The 20777-nt window shown below is 40.2% G+C and overlaps 1 protein-coding gene across 2 annotated transcripts in view; it reads left to right on the forward strand.

Annotated features, from left to right (window-relative positions):
* Positions 1-20777, forward strand: part of SCP2 (sterol carrier protein 2) — a 38569-nt gene that overhangs the window by 14359 nt on the left and 3433 nt on the right. For both annotated transcript variants that reach the window (XM_042461892.1, XM_042461893.1), the window contains exons 10-14: positions 889-1036; positions 7071-7178; positions 12599-12752; positions 15503-15596; positions 17880-18009. In XM_042461892.1, the coding sequence (XP_042317826.1) occupies positions 889-1036; positions 7071-7178; positions 12599-12752; positions 15503-15596; positions 17880-18009 (634 nt within the window). The remainder of the gene's footprint in view (positions 1-888; positions 1037-7070; positions 7179-12598; positions 12753-15502; positions 15597-17879; positions 18010-20777) is intronic.

A 20777-nucleotide genomic window follows, 5' to 3' on the forward strand; every position in this document is an offset into this window, starting at 1 on the left:
CAGCTTTTTGCCAGCGCAAAACAGATTGGGACTGTGGTATGTGGTTGCTGCAGCCCCAATCTGTTTTTGGAAGGGGCGGCTTAAAGCCACCCCTTCAGGACAGTCTATTTCACCCCATTATTAACAACTGTTCAGTTTATTTTCATAGGTATAGTGAAATGTAACTTAATCCAAAACAAAATAATCCCACTTCATTTTTTTTCCTCCTACCTTGAGCACTGAATTAATATAGCAGATAACGGGATGCTTATTTTTAGCTTATCCATTTTTGTTTTGAAGTGAATTTATTTAAGTATAAGTTTTATTTTCAATTAAGATGAATATAGAATGTTCATATGCACATGAAGGCACGGGGAATGTGTTCAAACTGATGTGTAGAGCTCATTATTATGTGCAGCTATTACTGTGTGTGCCTTTGTCTTAACATAAAATTGCTTGCCAGATTCCTGTTTTGCAGCATCATGTGAAGATTAAGTACTGCAGATATAATGCTGTTTGACACCATTTTAACTAGCATGGCTGAATTCTGTGGTGTTCTGGGATTTGTAGTTTTGTGAGATATTAGACTTCTCTACCACAACAAACTGCAAATCCCAGCCTACCATAGGATGGGGACATGGCAGTTAAAGTGTTATTAAATTGCATTATTTTGGAGTGCTTATGAGGCTAGGATATTTGAAGTTCTTGTTTTCTGCAGAAAATTCACTTGTTGCTAATGTATAGATCTTCTAATTTGCCTAGTCCCTAACAACTGTTGTATGTATGCGTTTTTTGCAATTTACATTGTAAAATAAGATATTATTTATTATGTTCAGCAAGTTGTTTGGAGTTAAGACAGCAGGAAAGAATTATCTGTTCAAATTGCTTTTGCTTATATCTTATTAATAGGTTGGCTATGATATGTCTAAGGAGGCTGCAAAAAGATGTTTTTCCAAAGCTGGGCTGAAACCTGAAGATGTGGACGTGATTGAACTGCATGACTGTTTCTCTGCTAATGAATTACTTACTTATGAAGCTTTGGGACTTTGCCCTGAAGGTATTCTTTTAACATCCAAAACATTAAACATCTTGGCCACAACGCAACACAAAATTAAATATTCTTTAGCCCCAGTAATCTCCACAAAGATGACTTCTGTGGAAAGGTGAGTTGCCAGAAGAATGTAGGGTGTCCTACTCATTGCCTTTTGATGTCTGATTCATTCTACCCCTGCTCCCCACACAAGATAAAAGCAGTATATTTGAATTACATAGGTCCCATCCCACTGAGTTACTGTTCTGGAACATGGTAAGAACATCTAAATTTAATTGAGACAATTAAGGCACTGTAAAGATTTTTGGTCTGGTTCCAGAAGAATTGCCCAAAATGTGGACAAAAATTTTAAAAGAGTGTAAGATTAGAATTAAGAAAGCAAAAGGGAATTTGAGAAGCAACTATTAAAGGCATAAAAAGTATACAGCTGTCCCTCCATTTTTATGGAGGATCTGTTCCGGATCCCCCCTCACGTGAAAATGGAGATTAGCATATATTCAAAGCCCATTGATTATAATTATAAAATGGCTCCCATGCCACTTTAATCCCTCCCCGCCTTGCTGTCACAAAAAGCGAGACCGCAGACTCCCAAGTCTGCAGATTAGAAGGGACAACTGTACTTTTCTTTAATTGCATCAAAACAGGAAACTGGCTAGGTTAAATGAATTGTTTCCATTGGCTTTTAATGTGAAGATGTGTTGGTAAGACCTACATTTGAATCAATTATCTTAAGGGACAAAATTTGAGGAACTCTGTAAGACATGACAGAGGATGAACAAACTAGAATTTGCTGACAAATTACAGTTTAGAACCTCGTATTGGTGCAAAATGGCATTTGCCTAAACATTCTTGAAGAACTTAAAAGTGAAACTGCTGAATTTGCAGCAAAATATGTAAGTCCTTCATTAAACTAACCTTATTATGAAAGTGTTGGAGTTCATCCATGTAACTTGTTAGAAAAGAAACCATAAGAAACCAAGAAATTTCTGAGGCCCAATACAGTGGGCCAAATAAAGTGACTTCTGGCCACTTCGAAGGTGTGGAGGCTGTGTGGAGGCTGCAACTAGACTGCAAGAGTCAGCCCAAAAAGGAGCAGGTAAATCCACTTCTGTTGGATCACGGTGGTGGCCCTCTTTGAGAGCAGGCCGTGCAGTTGCTGCATTTCCGGCAGTGCTTCCGTGCTATCTGCTTCAACCCCAAGTCAAACTTTTATACAAGGCTTTATTAAAGCAAGACCTGAGAGAGAGAGAGAGAGAGAGAGAGAGAGAGAGAGGCTTTAAAGCAAGACACACACACACTCATGACTTCTGTAAGTCTTTCCTCAGGCCTATAGGATCCCTTTGTTAGGATCAATAAGCACAGGGTGATTAGATGTCCTAAATGCAAAGGAGGACAAGGCACCACAAAATGTAGGACATTTAAGAAAAAATGTAGCACATTGTAAAGTAAAAGCTAGAAACACTAGTGTAAATTCATGCTTCTTAGTCATGCTCAAAATAGAGGACATTTTGAAATTCCTCCTGGACAGAAGGCTGAAATGTAGGATATGTCCTGGAAAAGGAGGACATCTGGTCACTCTGAACAAACATGCAAATAAGGACAGACTGGCAGAACTCATATGCTAAAACACAGAATTTCAAAGTTTCTGAAAATGCCTCTTGCATAAGTCTTCCTATTAAAAGTGGCAGTAATGAGTTAAGACAGGTCATCTCAGAGGTTGTCCGCACTGGCAAAATAAAGCAGTTTCAAACTGACCTGAAGCCAAGCTGCACAGACAACATATGACATGACAGTGGGTGGAGAGCAACACATGCTCCGGGGCTTAAGCCCAGAGCAAAAAGACACACTGATACTCTGACTTAACATGGACAAAGCACATTGTTGCATGTGCCTATAAACATCACGGTACCAGTACAGGACTGTGGAAACGCAAAAGTACAATAAAGAGGGCAGGTTGCCAATAATGTATAATTACAACATACACTAATGGGACAGTCCAACAGGAGACCATTGTAGATGGCCCTTGCGGTCTCTTCCAACTCTATTATTCTATGAATGTGCCATTGGGCACTCTGATGCACTCAAGGTACTGTATGGATGGTGTATCACACAATCTATTGTGTGACCGATCACATGGGCATCCAGTGGGATGGGAGCTGGGCAGCAGGAGGGAGTAATTGGTGGTCACAGGCTGTGTGATGGTGTCCAGGCTTGGTGGGGAGGTGAAAAAACTGAGTGCCATCCAATTGTGGGTGTTCAGCCCATCTTCCATCCACTTTTGTAAAAACCAGTATCATCCCAGTTTTTCCTTTCCATCTGCTCAGCCCAGTACTGATTTAAAAAAAATGGGACAGAGGGAAGGAATAAATACATACATTTAGCAATGAGGAGTAGTGAGCAACAAGGTTTGCTTAAAGTCCAAGAGACTTGGGAGGGGTCAGTTCCCCAATAAAATAAAATGGCAGTAGGTTCAGAAAAATCAAAATAAAGTATTACACTCAACGCATAATTTGTTGCCACAGGAGATGTATGGTGCTAGCATAAATGGCTTTAAAAGAGATCATCAAGTCTGTGCTCTAAACAGAACTTTCAAAGTAACTGGAACTTCATAACCAGTAAAAAAATTGAAGTCAGCCTGTTCCCTGTGAAAGTTGCCAGAAGATTTGAGTTGGCTAGTCTTGGCATGATGGATTAAATATATATTTTCTATCAGCCATCCAGCCATTCTGTTCTTTTCAGCTGATGTCCTAGAATCCTTCTAAGGAAGGAGACTCAACCACACTCCATTGAGGGAGTGTGTTCCACTGTCGAACAGCCCTTACTGTCAGGAAGTTCCTCCTAATGTTGAGGTGGAATCTCTTTTCCTGCAGTTTGTATCCATTGTTCCACGTTCTAGTCTCTGGAGCAGCAGAAAACAAGCTTGCTCCCTTCTCAATATGATATCCCTTCAAATATTTAAACAGGGCTATCATATCACCTGTTAACCTTCTCTTCTCCAGGCTAAACATACCCAGCTCCATGGCTTTCAAGCCGTTCACCATCTTAGTTGCCCTCCTTTGGACACACTCCAGTTTCTCCACATCCTTTTTTAATAGTGGTGCCCAGAACTGGACACAGTATTCCAGGTGAGGCCTGACCAAAGCAGAATAGAGTGGCACTATTACTTCCCTTGATCTATAGACACTGTACTTCTGTTGATGCAGCCTAAAATTGCATTGGCCTTTTTAGCTGCTGCATTGCACTGTTGACTCATGTTCAACTTATGGTCTACTTGGACTCCTAGATCCCTTTCACATGTAGTCTTGTTCAGCCAGGTGTCCCCCATCCTATATCTGTGCATTTCATTTTTCCACCCTAAGTGCAGTACCTTACATTTCTCTGTGTTGAATTTCATTTTGCTATCTTTGGCCCAGCTTTCCTCTTGGCATGTGGCTGACCTCTGGGAAGGCCTTTGGTCTTGTTCGGTGTGGTTGATATTATCCTACTCAATCCTGCACTTCTGTGGTCACATATCAAGCAAACACATTATGATGAACTATAGAAAAATAGTAATCTTCATTTGCAGGCTGCATAGGCAAGTGAATGCCTACTAAGGCCAGTTCAGACATTTTTTCAAATAAGCAGGTATGCAGGTGACATTTATTCAGAGTTTTGCAATATAAAGGAAAGCGGCAAGTGGGATTTAAATAGCATTGTTTGAAGTAATAATTAAAACTGAGATTGGATTAGGGTGCAGTTAGGATGCAGAGAACAGAATCCTTAGCGTAGAGCTTTGGCTGTCAGAGGGTAGTTTTTGCTAGTTTTATATGCCAGTTTAGTGTCATTGGATTTGAACCAGAAAGATTTTCACTTGGAAATGCAAACACATATACTACTCATAGATTTATTGATTTCTGTCATTTTAAGGTTGATCCTCATCTTGTAGTGTGCTCATTTTTAGGGGAAATTGTTTTATGAATGTTATTCCTGTTTACATCACTAGGAGGTGTATGATTTGAATTAAGAACTTTGAGACTTGGCAGCCAAAGGGAAATATCAGCATAAACATAACTTGCACCTATTTTTATTTGCAAAGTTCAAAGTATATTTTTAATTGCTCTCTTGTGTTGCATCATTTTGTAGCTTTCGGTGCTAGGCAAAATGGTTTTAATAATTTCTATGTATAAACACATGCATACTTCAAAACCTTTGGTTTTGTAATCTCCCGTTGACCAAATCCCTAATCCTTTTGTACTACTATATGTTTGGGAATTTAGGGAAGAAACAGACCGGTGGAAGAGGTGGCTTGAAGTTGCCTCTTGCAAAATCGGATTGGGACCGTGGCGAACATATGCTGTAGCCCCAATCCACCTTGAAGCTGGCCGAAAGAGGAGCTGCAAAGATCCACTCCTTTTTCAGCCACGGAAAAGGAGGCTTTCCCCACCCTGCCATGGTCGTGCAGCATGTAAATGCTATGCTGCCAGAACACCTTGAAACTGCCCATGTCTGGGTGGCCACCTGACTTCCAGGCAGCTTCAGGGCGGCGTGGGAGTGTGCGACGTATAAATGCCACACTCCCAAGGCTCCCAGATGGCATCTTTAAAGGGCCATCTGTTCAAACTCAGTTTGATCATTGTAGGAAATGAGAAATCCCTACAAAAGGCCCCTGAGTTTTCTAGATCAGGTTGTTTTACATATATTTATCAATCTAACAACTGTTGTTTGCTTTTCCTTCACAGAAGCTGCTTTGGGAATGGGCCATCGGGGAACAAGTTAATTTGCATAATAATAATAATAATAATAATAATTTATATCTTGCCTTTCTCCCAAGGCTGGGATTTAGGGCAGGTTACAACATTAAAAACACCATACAGTTACAAACGTACACAAATTGTTTATTAAAATTGAATTAAATTACTATAATAATTAAAACAAATGCAATGCTAAAATCAAGTTTAAAAAGATTAAAATGCTTAAAATACATTAAAATAATATAGCAACACCCCATCACCTGCCTTAAAAACTTTCTGTTTTAAAAGCCTGTTTAAACAAATTTAAACTTACTTAGCCCATCTGCCTGCCATCCTGCTGCTTCTCCATACCTTATAAAATTTGCCATAGGCAGGGGAAAGCAGTTAAACACCTCCACTTCCCCCAGAGCTGACCATATCCCCCCTGTACACCCTGCAAGAATCCTAAAATCATAAGGAAAATGCTTTCTCCCCCCACCCCACCATCATAGGCTCACTTGGTGAAGGCATGAGAGAGAGACTTCTTGGTGGCTGTTCCCACCCTCTGGAGCTCTCTTCCACAGGAGGCTTGGCTGGCCCCCTCCTTGCTTTCCTTTTGCAGGCATTCAAAGACATCTTTGTTCACTCAGGCTTTTAATATGTAATCATTATCAGGGATGCCTTTATATGGCATATGAGTTCTATTTATGTTCTTTGACTTTTGTATTTTTAATGTAATTTTATACTGTTTTAATAAGATTATTTTAATTGTTTTTAATTTTTTTAAAGTTTTTAACCAGTTTTATCCATGAACTGCCTTGGCTCTGGGAGAAAAGCAGCATATAAATAAAATAAATAATAATTAGAAATAATAATAATTTTCCTTAGCAAAACAGTATTCAAGCAGGTAACTCCTGTCAACTGGAAGAGATATATTTCCAATAAAAATTTGTGGATGACAGAATTGACATAGTACATGCTAAAGCCATTGCTTCTTAGTTGCTAATGGGTCGCTGCTACCACCACCACCACCACCACCACCACCATTAAGATAAAAAAAACACAGTATTAAAAATAAGTTATTGGCAGAATTGTCAGTTACTGTTATTAATAAACATTTCTGCGCTTCTCAGGCTTTTTCTTGGTGTCAGAAAAGGGGGGGGCAGAAAGTGTAAGTTCAAATATGTTTGTATGCATTCAGTGAGTTCAGAGACAGTAAAGAATTCCTTTCAACAAGATAGTGTCTGCACCTATGGGATTTGTTCATAATGATTTAAGAAAAGTTTAGAGAGTGTTGTATGCATTAGTAATAATTTTCCCCCTTTTTTAAGGAAGAGCTGGTGAGCTGGTTGACAGAGGAGACAATACGTATGGTGGGAAATGGGTCATAAATCCAAGTGGTGGCTTGATTTCAAAAGGACACCCACTAGGTGCCACAGGTAAGCTCATATGGTCTTTTTTTCTAAAGTGTTCAGCATCTACATGTGGCAAATGTTTGCTGGAGTTTGTGTGTTGTTATGTTTATTATTATCATTTATTTACATAGTGCCCTCAGTGCACTATCTACCTATCTATCTATCTATCTATCTAGAGTGTTTTACAATTGCTAATTTGTCAGTTCCTTTTCCTCAGCCTTACAGTCTAAAACATGACACACAAAGGCAAGGGGATGGTAGAGTGGGGGGGGGATTGTCCAGCAGCTGCTGGTTGCTTTTTCCTTCCTCCGAGACCACAGCTATGGTAGTTGGGCTGGAGAGAAGACCTTTCCTCAGTTGCTTTGCCTAGGCACAATGGAGCTGTGCCTGCCTCTTCTTTTCTACCGCTAAGTCAACTGCAGTGGCAGTTGGGATGGAGAAAGGGCCTTTAGTCAGTTGCTGGGCCTAGGCATAGAAGGGGCTGCATGAGTAATCAAATCCAGCCCCCTCCTCAGTGCAGGATCTCCAGCTAAAGCATCTCCAGCCGGTTGCTGTCTAGTCCCCTTTTGGAGACGTCTAGAGTAGGAGACCCCCCACCACCTCTAGCTGATTGGTTCCATTGCCAAACCTCTCTTATTGTCAAAAAATTCCTTCTAAAGTTCACTCGAAGTCTACTGTCCTGTAACCTCAAACCATTAGACCTGGTTCTACGTTCTGGTTAGAGAACAGGCCTGCATACTCCTTTCTTTGATAGGCCTTGGGGTATTTAAAGGAAACAATCATGTCACTATCCTCATATGTTTTGTTTTCCATACATGTTATAATTCCTGCTGCCTTTTTCTGAGCCTGCTTCAGCTTGACTCTATTCTTCTTAAAATTAGGTACCTAGAAATAAACACAGTATTCTAGATGAGGCCTGACCAGCGGAGAATATTGTGGGACTATTGCTTCCCTCAACTTGGAAACTATGCTTCTGTTAATGCAGGCTAGAACAGCCTGGTGTAGTGGCTTGAGCCATGTAAACCCATTGGATAACTAATGCTAATGGCAAACCCCTTCTGAAAAAACCTGCCAAGAAAACTCTGTGATAGGTTTGCCTTAGGGTTGTTGTAAATTGGAAAGGACTTATTTTGTAGTTAACCCTATTTTTGAAAATGACTGAAAAGTATACTGAATTCAATCCTGACAAAGGTTTTGAGAGTCTTATTTGATTTTTAAAATGACTTCAATCACTGTTGCAATCATGAGCACTATAGATGATTTTAAAATAAATAAAGGCCAATGTTCTTAACAATTTAATATAAACTTTTAGTACATACTAAAAAAGCACCTCAGGATTATCACCAGGATCTTATACCTTTTTTGTATGGCATCCATACATGCCAGTGTATTTACACGATCCCACTGGCATGCAACCAAATGCACAGTGGACACCACCAGTTTGAGATCATATACTGTACAAAATGGTGAAATGCCTCATTTTTATAGTGCCTGCTATTATACAACCTCTGAGAAAATGCAACTGCTTACACAGTTAATTCTTGATCAAATTTCTAGTTGCACACTCCAAACTAGAGAATTCAGGCTTTTGCACTAGGATTGTGCTTCTCCTTTCATTGAGTTTGTGAATAATGGGCCCTCCTATTGGGCCCATTATCAGAGTTGTAACTACTTCATAATAATAATAATAATAATAATAATAATAATAATAATAATAATAATAATAATAATATGTTTTTATTATAATACATGGATAATGTACCCTACTAGTTCTCAGATTTTAAGAGAAGTTGCAGGAATTCATGAGTTAAAATTCTACTGAAGCCAGTTCTTACAAATATTGGGGAGGAAAACCCCATCTGAACTAATTCATTAGCTGCCTAATGAAATCCTCTTTGTAATTGGTCTCTGGCATGGAACAGTTTCCTATGTGAATTCTTGCTGGGCTATCTTATAATCATGATGTTGAAATCTAAAGCATTGGGGTATCAAGGACTCTGCCTCAAATTGGACTTCAGTCCTGCACTTCTGTGCAAACAAAGGTTTGATATGTGTTATGTGAATGTTTTGGCTGACTTTGGCCTTAATCCCAGAAGGCAATGTGAGTAGTATTTGTTCAGAGTGATTAAATTATCTATATTACAGAGTCCTGTTACTCATTCATTCTTAGCAATAGGTTTTTAGTATTTATTCTCTGCACAGGTAGTGATAGAGCAGAGGTCAATGCCTAAATGCAACCCTACTCTGTGTGGGGGGCGTGGGGCGGGGACACTTCACACCTTCCAATACATTTGTACCACCACTTCAAGAAGGAAAGAAGAGCTGCAGGAGAAAGAGAATTAGTGGCCAACAGTCTGACATAAATGCACCCTAATCACAGAGCATACTACCTAAAACATAGCCTTTGTTGTTTTTTATGCAGTGTTTTCTGGGGTTAGATCACAGGCAGTATATGCAACTCAGTTACAGAGTAGGAGCAACATCTATGTTCATCTGCATACCTGTCTGCTGTGGCATAAGCCTGCAGGTATAGGGAATGACATGAAGTCTAAGAATTTATTTCTCCTGAAGGAAAGATTTGTAGGGGGAGAGGGGGTAGCAGGATGCATGTTCTGTTGTTTTACATTTGTGAGAATAGATGTATTTGTTGCAGAGCGTGTATGTGCCTGTAATTTCCTGCCCATGTTTGGATTGGGGCCAGTCTGCTTGAGGATTTTTTAGTATTACCTATGTGGCCTCCAGCCAGTTTTCACCAATGGAGTGTTTGCCCCAGCAGTGGCCATTGCTGCTGTAATGCAACAGGGTTGTGATTTCAACTTTTGACTTGGGACCTTTTCACACTGCAAAACTGTAGCAACATTCTACTTTTAGCTGCCATGGTTCCATCTTACAGAATTCTGGGATCTACAGTTTAGAGAAGGGCTTTTAGAATTCTCACCTGAGAGCTCTAGTGCCTCCTCAGGTTGCATGGCCCAGAATACCATGGGATGCAGCTTGAAAGGGCGTCTAGTCTGTTGACAAAATTCTGGGATCCAGAAGGGTGCCCATGAGAATAAAGCGGGGGGCAGTCCATAAAGGTACCTTGCTTTGTGAATATGACTTGGCTTGCAGTTGTCACAATAGAAAGTGAGTCTCATTGCTGTAACAGAATTCACATCCTATCCAGGAACAGAATTGTATAATGTCACCAAGAAGGGCCAGCCTTGTTTATAAAGCATTTTGTAAAGGCAGATCTGGTTCAGGCATGTTAATAATAGCCTGGACTCCTGGGTGGTTCTTTTAAAGAAGCTCCTTCAGTGACCCATTTAAACTTAAGAGCAGTGTTTCATCCTTAGAGGTGGAGACATAAGGTTCCAGGCTTCATCTCAACATCCTTAATGAGTTGGAATGGAAACTCAAGTTTGCACAATGAGACAGACAAAGTAGCCCTTCTAACTTTACGTATGGCATGCAGGACTACAAATAGAGTGTGCACATCCTGGAATCAGATCAAATTAATATTTCATTTTTATTATAAACTATATTTATTAAACATATGTGTATTCATACATAGAAAAAGAGACAATACAAACAAACAACAACATACCAACAATTAAACAATAACAACATGATCCATACCACATTACTTATATCCTGTATCAAGTTACTTTACATTAACCATATTTCATTTTTTGTAATCCTTGGGTTTGAAAAGATTTTCTATTAAATGGCACAACATAAACCATTTAAATGGGGGTTAACACCCCTTTAAATGACAAGGTTTTTCTGCATTAACTATGGAGCAACAACTGGGAAAAGATTGCACCTTTACTTTGGCCATTTAAATGGTGCCATGCAGTATTTTTTCTATTAAAATTCAGATGATACAGTTCTTAAACTAGTAAAAATGTATTGACTCTCAGGCAGTTGTAGGAAGAAATTGTGTTTCAAAAGCATAGTGTCGTTGATGTGTGTCTATGTGGCATGACATGGTTCAGAAATTGCAAATGCCCACATCTCTATAGGGGACCCATGACCAAGAACTCCAGCTGCTCTTTCTCTTCGATACTGTCTAGTTTTTCAGTCACCCTAGCATCTTTTTGTATTGCCGAGAAAGAGCCAAGTGAACACAATATGGAGCGAGGGAGGAAGAGGAGGAAGAGCAGCCATTGCCTGATTTTTCCTAAGCTAATTAAAAGATAACAGTGTTAAGGCAAAGGAAGTAGTGGCACAAAGGAGGAAAGGGGGCATAATTAAGAAGGGAGGCACAATAGATGACAGCTTTGCCTATCCTTAAATTTCACTCATCACACTAAATGAATTGGAAATCTGCCTCTGGCCTAAATACCCTAAAGGCACCAGATCTTGGAAGCTAAGCAGGGTCAACCCTGGTTAGTACTTCGAAGGGAGATCACCAATGAATACTAGGTGCTGTAGGCTGTATTTCCAGAGAAAGGAACTGGAAAAACTACCTCTTGAGTATTCCTTGTCCTAGAAAATGCTTTGAAATTCATGGGGCTGCTCTAAGTCAGCAGGTGACTTGAAGACACACACACACAGAGACACATACCCCAGATCTATGGCTTAGTGATGGCTACAGAAAATAACTTACTTTAAAAGAAACCTGTGCATAGGAATGTGTTCAGTGTTCTGGAGATGCTGAGCATCTGGTGCCAAATTATGGAAAATTATTTTACAACAATTTGTTAGCTAAGGCGGTGGTACTCAAAGTGTTGGTCCATGGACTCTGGTAAGTTTCCAGAAAAGAAAGAAGCAATGGTAGCTAGTGGGCACAAATATGGTACCAGTCGCTGGTACATTGGAAAAAAAACTGCGGGTCCCCCATATCAGATAGCTTGGGAAGGATTAAGCTCTATTATGAATAGGGGCCATAGTGTTATGCTGTATGCTTCCGAAAAAGAAACTTGTCTCAGTATCAGACCTGGAGTAATTCATCCCCTTTTAGGAAAACGTTTGGAAAGCCTTTTTGAATTTACAATCTGTAACATTTCAATTTACAGTCTGTAAGACCTCTGTAAATTTATGTTTGGTTGTAGAGGGAATTTTATTATGTTTACTTTTGTGGTATTTTGTGACTGAAACTGTGTACAATTAGTGCTCCCTCCCTCCTCAGCTGAAGTCTGTAGCCCTATTCATGCTTTTGAACACATCTGTATAAACTGGATTGGCCTTGTGTTCCTGAAACATTGAAGTTTGCAATCATTCCAGCCTCTTGAGAAATTTGTAAAAGCAGGTTTTCCCAGTCACTGTGCACACAGAAAACTCCTTTTAACTCCGGTCAGTAGAAGTTTTCCATTGTTAACAGGAAGGATTCATCTAAAACCTGAAAGCAGCCTGTCCAGCCTCCTTTCCATTTTCTCTTACAGACTGGGTATTAGCGCACAGCAAAGTAAGCTTGAGATTTTGTATAGCTTGATCTGTGTTCTCTGTGTTTGATGCATTAGGTCTCGCTCAGTGTGCTGAACTCTGCTGGCAGCTAAGAGGAGAAGCTGGAAAGAGACAGGTTCCTGGTGCAAAGGTTGCTTTGCAGCATAACTTGGGCGTTGGTGGTGCTGTAGTAATCTCGCTCTACAAAATGGGCTTTCCTGAAGCTGCAAGGTGAGTGTGGAATTCTTTTTCTACAAACAACACACACACACATTTGTCCATGTCACTGTTGTACTTAAATTGGATAGCCATTGTTTTGTATACAAAGATGCTTGCTATACTTAAATAGTTTGAAAATATTTATTAGCACAATCATAAGCGAATTAATTATGTAAATGTTTCCTGCCTTAATTCCTGTCAAATTTAAGTAGAGAACTGAGAATAACTCCCGCCCCCTGTTTTCTTTATAAGCAGGGAGATATTGGTTCTGAATACAACACTCTTGCTCAGCATTTTTCAAAAAGGATAACTATTTTGATATTTTTAGCTACTGGAAATTTCCATTGTGGTTTTGGTTGTAGACTCAGTCTAAATTGTGTTTTCCAAAGTCTGGTTCCCTGTTAATAATAATAATAAAAAATAATGTAAACAATTGTTAAAAGAATGTGCAGAGTTGGCATTTTCTACAGAACTTGACACAGGGAATGGAAGTTGGCTGAAATTTTACAGTAATTCTGCATACAGAGCAAGGAAAGTGACTATTAGATTTCTTTTCTTTTCCCTCTGGCAAAGTACTATAACATCATAAAGGGTATGGTCCAGAACTATGAAACTTGGAAAATGCTCCTAAAGAGTAGTTTTTAGTTACTAGACAGTAACTACAATAGTAGTTGTTATTTTCTTCTTATATTCTGCTGGGGTTTTTTTCTTGTTCAGAAATGCCCTTTTGAAGCAACTTTTGAAGTTGTACAACTTTTTAAAAGTGTCAAAAGATGTCTTGTTTTGAAGGATGTTTTTCTGTATATTTAATTTTTAGTGTGTTTTGTGATGAGGCAGGTGACATGTGGCAAGCTTTTTCGTAGATGTTTAGTTAGAATTTTATGGAGTTTTATTTTAAAGGATCTTGAGAAGGTCTTTCTAGTCAGTAAGTAGTTTTAACATAGGGAAGAAGTTTTACACAATAAGATCTATGCTTAGAGATGTTTAATTCATGTGAGCAAAAGTAAGAAACGCTGATAGTCATCAAATTAATGAAGGGTATTACATATCGGATACTATTTAGGCTTGCCTGTTACAGGAGTGGGAAAACTTTTAGTGTGGATGTAATTGTAACCTGGTGTCATGACCCAATTAAGAATTCCTTTTTGAAACTTTTTAATCAGTTGTACATGCTCATATGATATATACAACAGATTGCATTCAACAAACTGAATGCACATATCCATTTGAATCTACATGTCATTTGATCTTAAGCTGCTCTGTTAAACAATGCTTATAGTATTATATTTGCAGACCTTTCTTAATTAGAAGTAATTTGTAGTGTAAAGGCAATTTGCCATCTCCAGCCAGAGAAAATGTAGTGCTGGACCTCTTGTGCTAGCTGATACATCACCTTTTTAACTGATTCCCAAATGGCCCTATTTTTATGGGTGATACATTGGAAGACATGTTGTAATATCTTGAGCAGCTAAAGCATACAGTAGTTCTCAAATAAGAAAGGGTCTGTGGAATAAAAAACAATGCTTTGATTACCTAAAATGTGTTATTACAGAGCAGGAGCAGAAGAATTTTTAAAAGGCACTGGAGGGTGGAGACAAAATATGGGAGGCATGTAAAAACATACTTAGAATAATTACTTATAAAGTAAAAATAACATCAATATTTTTCTATTTTAAACATTTATTCAAATCTTTCCCCACCAAGGACTTCGGGTTGGTTGCTTTTAGTATCTTTATTCTGTATTTATTTTCACAGTTGAGATTGAAAGATATGTTTTGTCCAAAGTAAATTTCTTGACTGAGCAGGCTTTTTACACCTACGTTCAAAGATTCACTTTATTTCAAACCCCTTTTCAGAGTACATGTATCACTAAGATTTTGCTTGAACCACCCCTTCCACAGTGCCTGCGCTTGTTGCAAAACTGTATCATTAAAATCTTACTTGATCATACAGTGCAGTTGCACAACTGAAGCGGGAGTGGATAGATTGGCTAACTGGGGTAAAGGTATTCGCTATTTCATCATTTTTATTTTACAAATGCCATAGTTATTGTTGCTGATAGTCAGCCCTGACTGCTGTTGAAGATGTTATGCTGAAACTGATTCTCTAGTAATTAACCTTGCAGGAATAAATTGCAGAGATTTATTCATCTGTGCTGTGTAAAGTAAATTCTGCCTCTCAAATAATGGTGGTGTTTGCTTTTCCAGAAGGCAGACAGATCATTTTCCTTGGATAAGTGGAATATATAAAACCCCTCTCATTTCTGTATCTCCAGTAAAAGGAGAAACACTAGAGAAGCTCCTGCTGGATCACATGGAAGACTTGAACTCAGTCTCTTTCATTTTCTGTCCCATGTCTCATACACACACCCACACACACCATGGAAGGAAGCAGAAGCAATACAGAACTGTCTCAGAGGCTGCAGCTGCACTGCAGAAATAATGCAGTTTGACACCACTTTAACTGGCATGGCTCAATGCTATGAAATCCTGGGATTTGTAGTTTATTGTGGTACCAGACCTCGCTTACAGAGAACGCTAAATGTCTCCCAAAACTACAGATCCCATTTATTAACACTTCCTGACCATCTTGTCTATCATTGCCACTTTATTGCAGAAACTGGGGTACTTCAGTTTCAAATAATCATCAGGCTCTAATCCTTGTGTTTATATATACAGTATGTGAACACAGATACTAAGGATTAACTTGCTTGCAAAGGTAGGCTGACCTGACTGACATTAAGTGACCTTCTCCCATTTCAGGAACTACCAAATTCAAGCTGTTCCCACCAAGGCAGATCTGGATGGGTTTAAGGCAGATCTTGTCTTCAAAGAAATTGAAAAGAAACTTCAGGAGGTACATAGCATAAGAAAACATGGTTATGGATTAATTTGCAAATTTTTTGACACAAGAATAGTAATAAATGTGTGAAACCAGCTTATCCATCTGTACTTTTTTTAGAATGAAAAGCCTGTAAATATATGTATGTTCCTTCCACTGAACTGTTTCCTGCTGATCACAATAAAAAGGGATCGGAAGGTAGATTTTCTCCCAAGACAATAGTGTGGTTATGGGCACATTTTTTGGCCCCAAGGCTCCACCAAAGATAAATAAAATTGCCCTCAAACACTCTAGGGGGTGCAGAGACAATCCATCTTGCTTTTGGCTCCCTGGCCAGATCAAAACCCAACAGAGTCCTTTTTATGAAGTAGGAAGTGAACTGAAAGCAATTTCCAGGTCACCTCCAGTTGTAAAAAAAAGACATTGGCTGAACATAAACCTATAGTGAAACTATCTCCCATGCTCCCTAGAAGCTGTTGGAGGAATTTAGAGGCAAATTATGTTTTGATTGCGTGGTTTTTTTTTGGTGGGGGGAGGATTACAGGGAGGATGCAATGGAGGGGGGACAGGGTAGCTCCCTTACAATTGTAGCTCCCTTACAATTCCCTGTCCCTCGTCTAGATGCTTACAAAGCTCACAACTGTCTAGATCCAGCATTTTCATCATTCTACAGGTCCCATGGAAGCAGACTGCATTAGAGAACAGGTTTGGAGACTGCTTAGGGCAGGGATGGGCAGTATCCAGATGTCTAAGGGCTTCATTGAATTCCCAGCCCTGATTTTAACTCCATGAGATCTTTTTTCAAAACCAGAAGTGGCTTGACAGACACAGCTGGCTAGATGCAGAAAACACAATGAACTGGTTTAGGTCAAATAAAATATTGGGAGAAAGGTGATTGCATGAGGCTAACATACCCAGCTTCCTAAGTCGCTTCTCATAGGGCATTGTTTCCAGACTTTCACCATTTCGGTCACCCTCCTCTGGTCAAGCTCCAGCTTCTCAACATCCTTTTTGAATTGTGATGCCCACATGTAAAACAGCACTTGGTTTTACCAGAACAGACTTACATTTCTACCCTGAAATTAGACAAATGCTTAACAGTACGCACCTAAACATGTATACTCAGTAAACCTAAGCATGTTTGTGAAGTTGAAGGCTTTCATGGCCGGCATCCATAGTTTTTTTGGGGTTTTTGGGCTATGTGACCGACCATATAAGAGTTCTATAAGAGTTTATTCCTGACGTTCGCTCAGATGCTGGCGAAATGTCAGGAATAAACTCTTATAGAACATGGCCACATAACCCGAAAAACCCACAAAAAACTAAGCATGTTTATTGAAAAGTAAATCACATGAAGTGCCATGAGGCATACTCATTAGCCTTCATGTCCAGCAAGGGTTTTCTGAAAAGTCTTAATGATTTTAAGAGTGTCTTCTGAAAGGAGGCTTTTCAGAAGACTTCACCGGTGCAGCTCAAAGAGGAATGAAGGCTGCAGTGCAGAGTAGTGCCATATTTTCTGGTGTATAAGGCGACTGGTTATAAGACAACCCCAAGTCGCCCGCCGGCAGCGTCCCTGACCTCCTATGAGGGGCTCTCGCGCTGGTTTGAGGGGGCCTCTCTGGAGGCCTGAGGCAGGATCCGCGGCTGGGCTCTCTCACTGCCATTGTTGTTGCAAAAGGTGGTGGGGAAGCGGCTCCAGAGCTGGCCAGGCTGAGGTAAAGAGCCGGCCCCTTATTCCTCCTCCTCGCCGCTGCCCCCTGGGATACTGTGCTTCTCCAGTGGCTTCAGAAGTCCGCCACCACCGCTGCCACCCAGGATACTCCGCTCCTCCACCGGCTTCCGCAGTGGACTTCTAAAGCTGCTGGAGAAGCAAAGTATCCCAGGGGGCGGCGGTGGCGAGGAGGAATAAGGGGCCGGCTCTTTACCTCGGCCTGGCCGGCTCTGGAGCCGCTTCCCCGCCACCTTTTGCAACAACAGCCCAGCTGCGGATCCTGCCTCAGGCCTCCAGAGAAGCCCCCTCAAGCAAGGACTCCAGAGACAGAGTGGCTATGCCATTCGCCTGTCTCGGGGGGTCAAAATCCGGCGCATAAGGCAGACCTAAAAAATCGCCTTATACACCGGAAAATACGGTAGTCAAACATACTACTGGGAACATGGAAGCCCTAGAAGAGTATTCAGGGTACTGAGTCATTTCTGCAGGCATGCAAATGTTTAGCAGACTTTGAAAACATTGAGTGCATAACTAAATGGAGATCTTAATGTTTTAACTGTGATATGTAACTTATTTAACTGTTCCAGGAAGGAGAACAATATGTCAAGAAAATTGGTGGAATTTTTGCTTTCAAAGTAAAGGATGGCCCTGGGGGTAAAGAAGCAACTTGGGTGGTTGATGTGAAAAATGGTAAAGGCTGCGTGGATTTTAATTCAGGTTAGTCTTAATCCTTTCCCACCATAAATTGTTCTTATGTTGTTGGAATCAAAAGTGTACACTATAGACTTTTAAGCACTGCAGGTGGTATTGCAACACAAGAATTTGCTTAAAGAGTACAAGGTTAGGCTTGTTAGATGCAGTATTCCGGAGAGTATGAAAGAGTATCACAAGTTGTTATGTTCCCTATCAGCTCCACTAATAAAATCTCTTGTATGTCCCAAAGCCTCAGAATAAAATGTGTGTTTTTGGTGGTTAGCCTTGTGCAGCTGTTTAAAAACAGAATTGGAATGTTTTCACAAACGCCATTCCATCAATAGTGGGTTAAACAGAGGCAATAGTTACTTGGCACACTGTATTATAATACTAGCTACCCCCCCCCCCCGGCCTCATGATGGCTCTCTTGGCCTCACTTCTCCTTTCTGGTTCCTACACTACAATCCAATACCCATTCATCTGGTTATCTGCCTAGTTTTAGGCAACATCCTTTCTCCTGCCTTTGTCCTTCACATAACCACCATTAAAATTGAGCCTGTTACCTCATCTCCACACCCACAAAGTTATACATTTCTATTGCCATTCTCACACACATCCTACGCCACACCATCCATCTGAGGAAGTAGACTCAAGCCTATGAAAGCTCATGCTACCAGCTTCTTTCTTTCAGTTAGTCTCAAATGTGCTACAAGATGCCTTTACATACTGTTTAAAAACAAATTAGGAAAGGCATATGATCTAGTCTTGAAGCAAGGCAACCCACCTGGTTTTCAAGAACCTGATGCACAAAAGAGAAAAATCCATAAAGTGGTGAAACAATTTGTGACACATTTGACTATTAGATCAATATTATGACTGCCCTCTAGGAGCTCACATTAGTGACCAGTGAAATAGCTTTATTTGTGAACAAGCCTCCCAGTGTTTCCATTGGATGTCCTTTTGGAACCAGTGTTGCAGTGCTACAAGGTGCTTTGAGGAAGGAAGTCTCAGGCTCTCACTATGAACTCTAGCCTGAAATCTGTTTTAATTACAGTTTACATGCTATTTATTTACAAAATACTTTTTTCATTCCTTTAAAATGTTTCATTTGGTAAATGCTGTCTGTTGACTTATTCACTAATTCTGCTGCTTCTACTGCTGTTTTTATATATTGTTTTAATTATTTTTGCATTGAAATTGCAAGACACCTTTACCACCTCTAAAATGGAAATTCAGAGTAAAAATGCTTTAAATAAATTAATAACATCTAGAGAGAGGAGTTCACCTTGCTACATTCATTGCTTTTGTTATTTAAAATGTAGAAGAGCTTTCTTCTAGTCAAACACAGGAATATCTATCCAGTGATGGCAAATGTTTTAGAGACCAAGTGCCCAAACTGCAACCCAAAACCCACTATTTATCTCAAAGTGCCATGACCCTCTGGCTTTCTAGAAACTCTGGCATACTCTGTGCTGGGGTGACAGCATGTGTGCCCACAGAAAGGGCTCTGAGTGCCACCTCTGGCATTCGTGCCATAGGTTCACCACCACTGAAAATGTTAAAAATTAGCCCAAGTTTGAAAATTGACCAAACAGCTTGGGCCACTTTTCATTCTTCACTGATGTACATATGTTATCCAGTATATTCTAATTATTTTTTCACAACCCACAGTTACAATTTGCATTGAGCGTAGCACTTGAACCATAGCTTAGCATTATGTGTACAGTGCACCCGCTCCATATGCCTGTTTACGTGGAAGCCACGTCACCATTAAATGAATGGTGCACGTGCCTGCTGCAAGCACAAACCCCATTATATTGAATGGAGCTTGAGCTTACGCGGGATTTGCCTTATGCGGGGGCGGGGGGGGGCGGAGACGAATCCCCCACGTAAAGCAAGGCTCCACTGTACAAGCTCTCAGATTTGGACAAACTCCTCTCCTTTACCTAGATGGCCAGTGGAAGAGCTTTACTAGCACTGAATTTCACTTTCTACTAATCCTTCTTTGTAACCTACAAACTGTGTTCAAAAAATGACCAGAGTTTATTCTAAAGGGTTTGTACTTAATACCAAGCCATGATTCTGTGAAATGGGAGAAAAGCACTAGCAAAGGCCATGGGGCAGAAGAAGAGGAGAGGGATTTTATGAGCCCAACCCATTGCTTGGTATCTTTTCAGTTTGGACACAAGTGGTTTAATGTTACCATGCATAGCAGCCCATATATGCTTTGGCAGGGTAGGAAAATAAAGTTTTTCCAGTAACAAAGTATCAGGATTTGTATATTGGAAAAGTACTGTGCGCCCGCGTCATACATGGGCATACTATATGCAGCTTCCTGCTTATGTGGAAGCCGCGTGACAATCTAAACAATGGTGCACGAGCATGCGCGCACATGCCGCAACATCGCCACGTGTACATGCCCCATTGTTTCCTATGGGAAGTGGGCATACACGCATTTTCCCTTACACAGGGGAGTCCAGAACAGATCCCCTGTGTAAGGAGAGAGCCCTCTGTATTTCATTTCTGCAGCACAAATTCTAATTTGAGCAATGAGCACAGGTCTCTGACAAGTGAGTAACTGCTGCATCCCAACAGCTCAAATAATTATCAATCAGAAAACCTGTATAGTGCTGTAATGAAGGAAATGTTTGCTATCATTTTTCTGTTGGATTTTGGACTTAGCGCTATCTGTCAGAGAAGTATAACTAGTAGATTGTCCTTGAACATGGATCAGTTGGGGTGATAGAAATTACTGTTGGCAAGATAGCATATGTTCAAAGATCTATTTTGAA

Source organism: Sceloporus undulatus, chromosome 4 (assembly GCF_019175285.1).
Source record: "Sceloporus undulatus isolate JIND9_A2432 ecotype Alabama chromosome 4, SceUnd_v1.1, whole genome shotgun sequence".
In the NCBI taxonomy this organism is placed as follows: Eukaryota; Metazoa; Chordata; class Lepidosauria; order Squamata; family Phrynosomatidae; genus Sceloporus; species Sceloporus undulatus.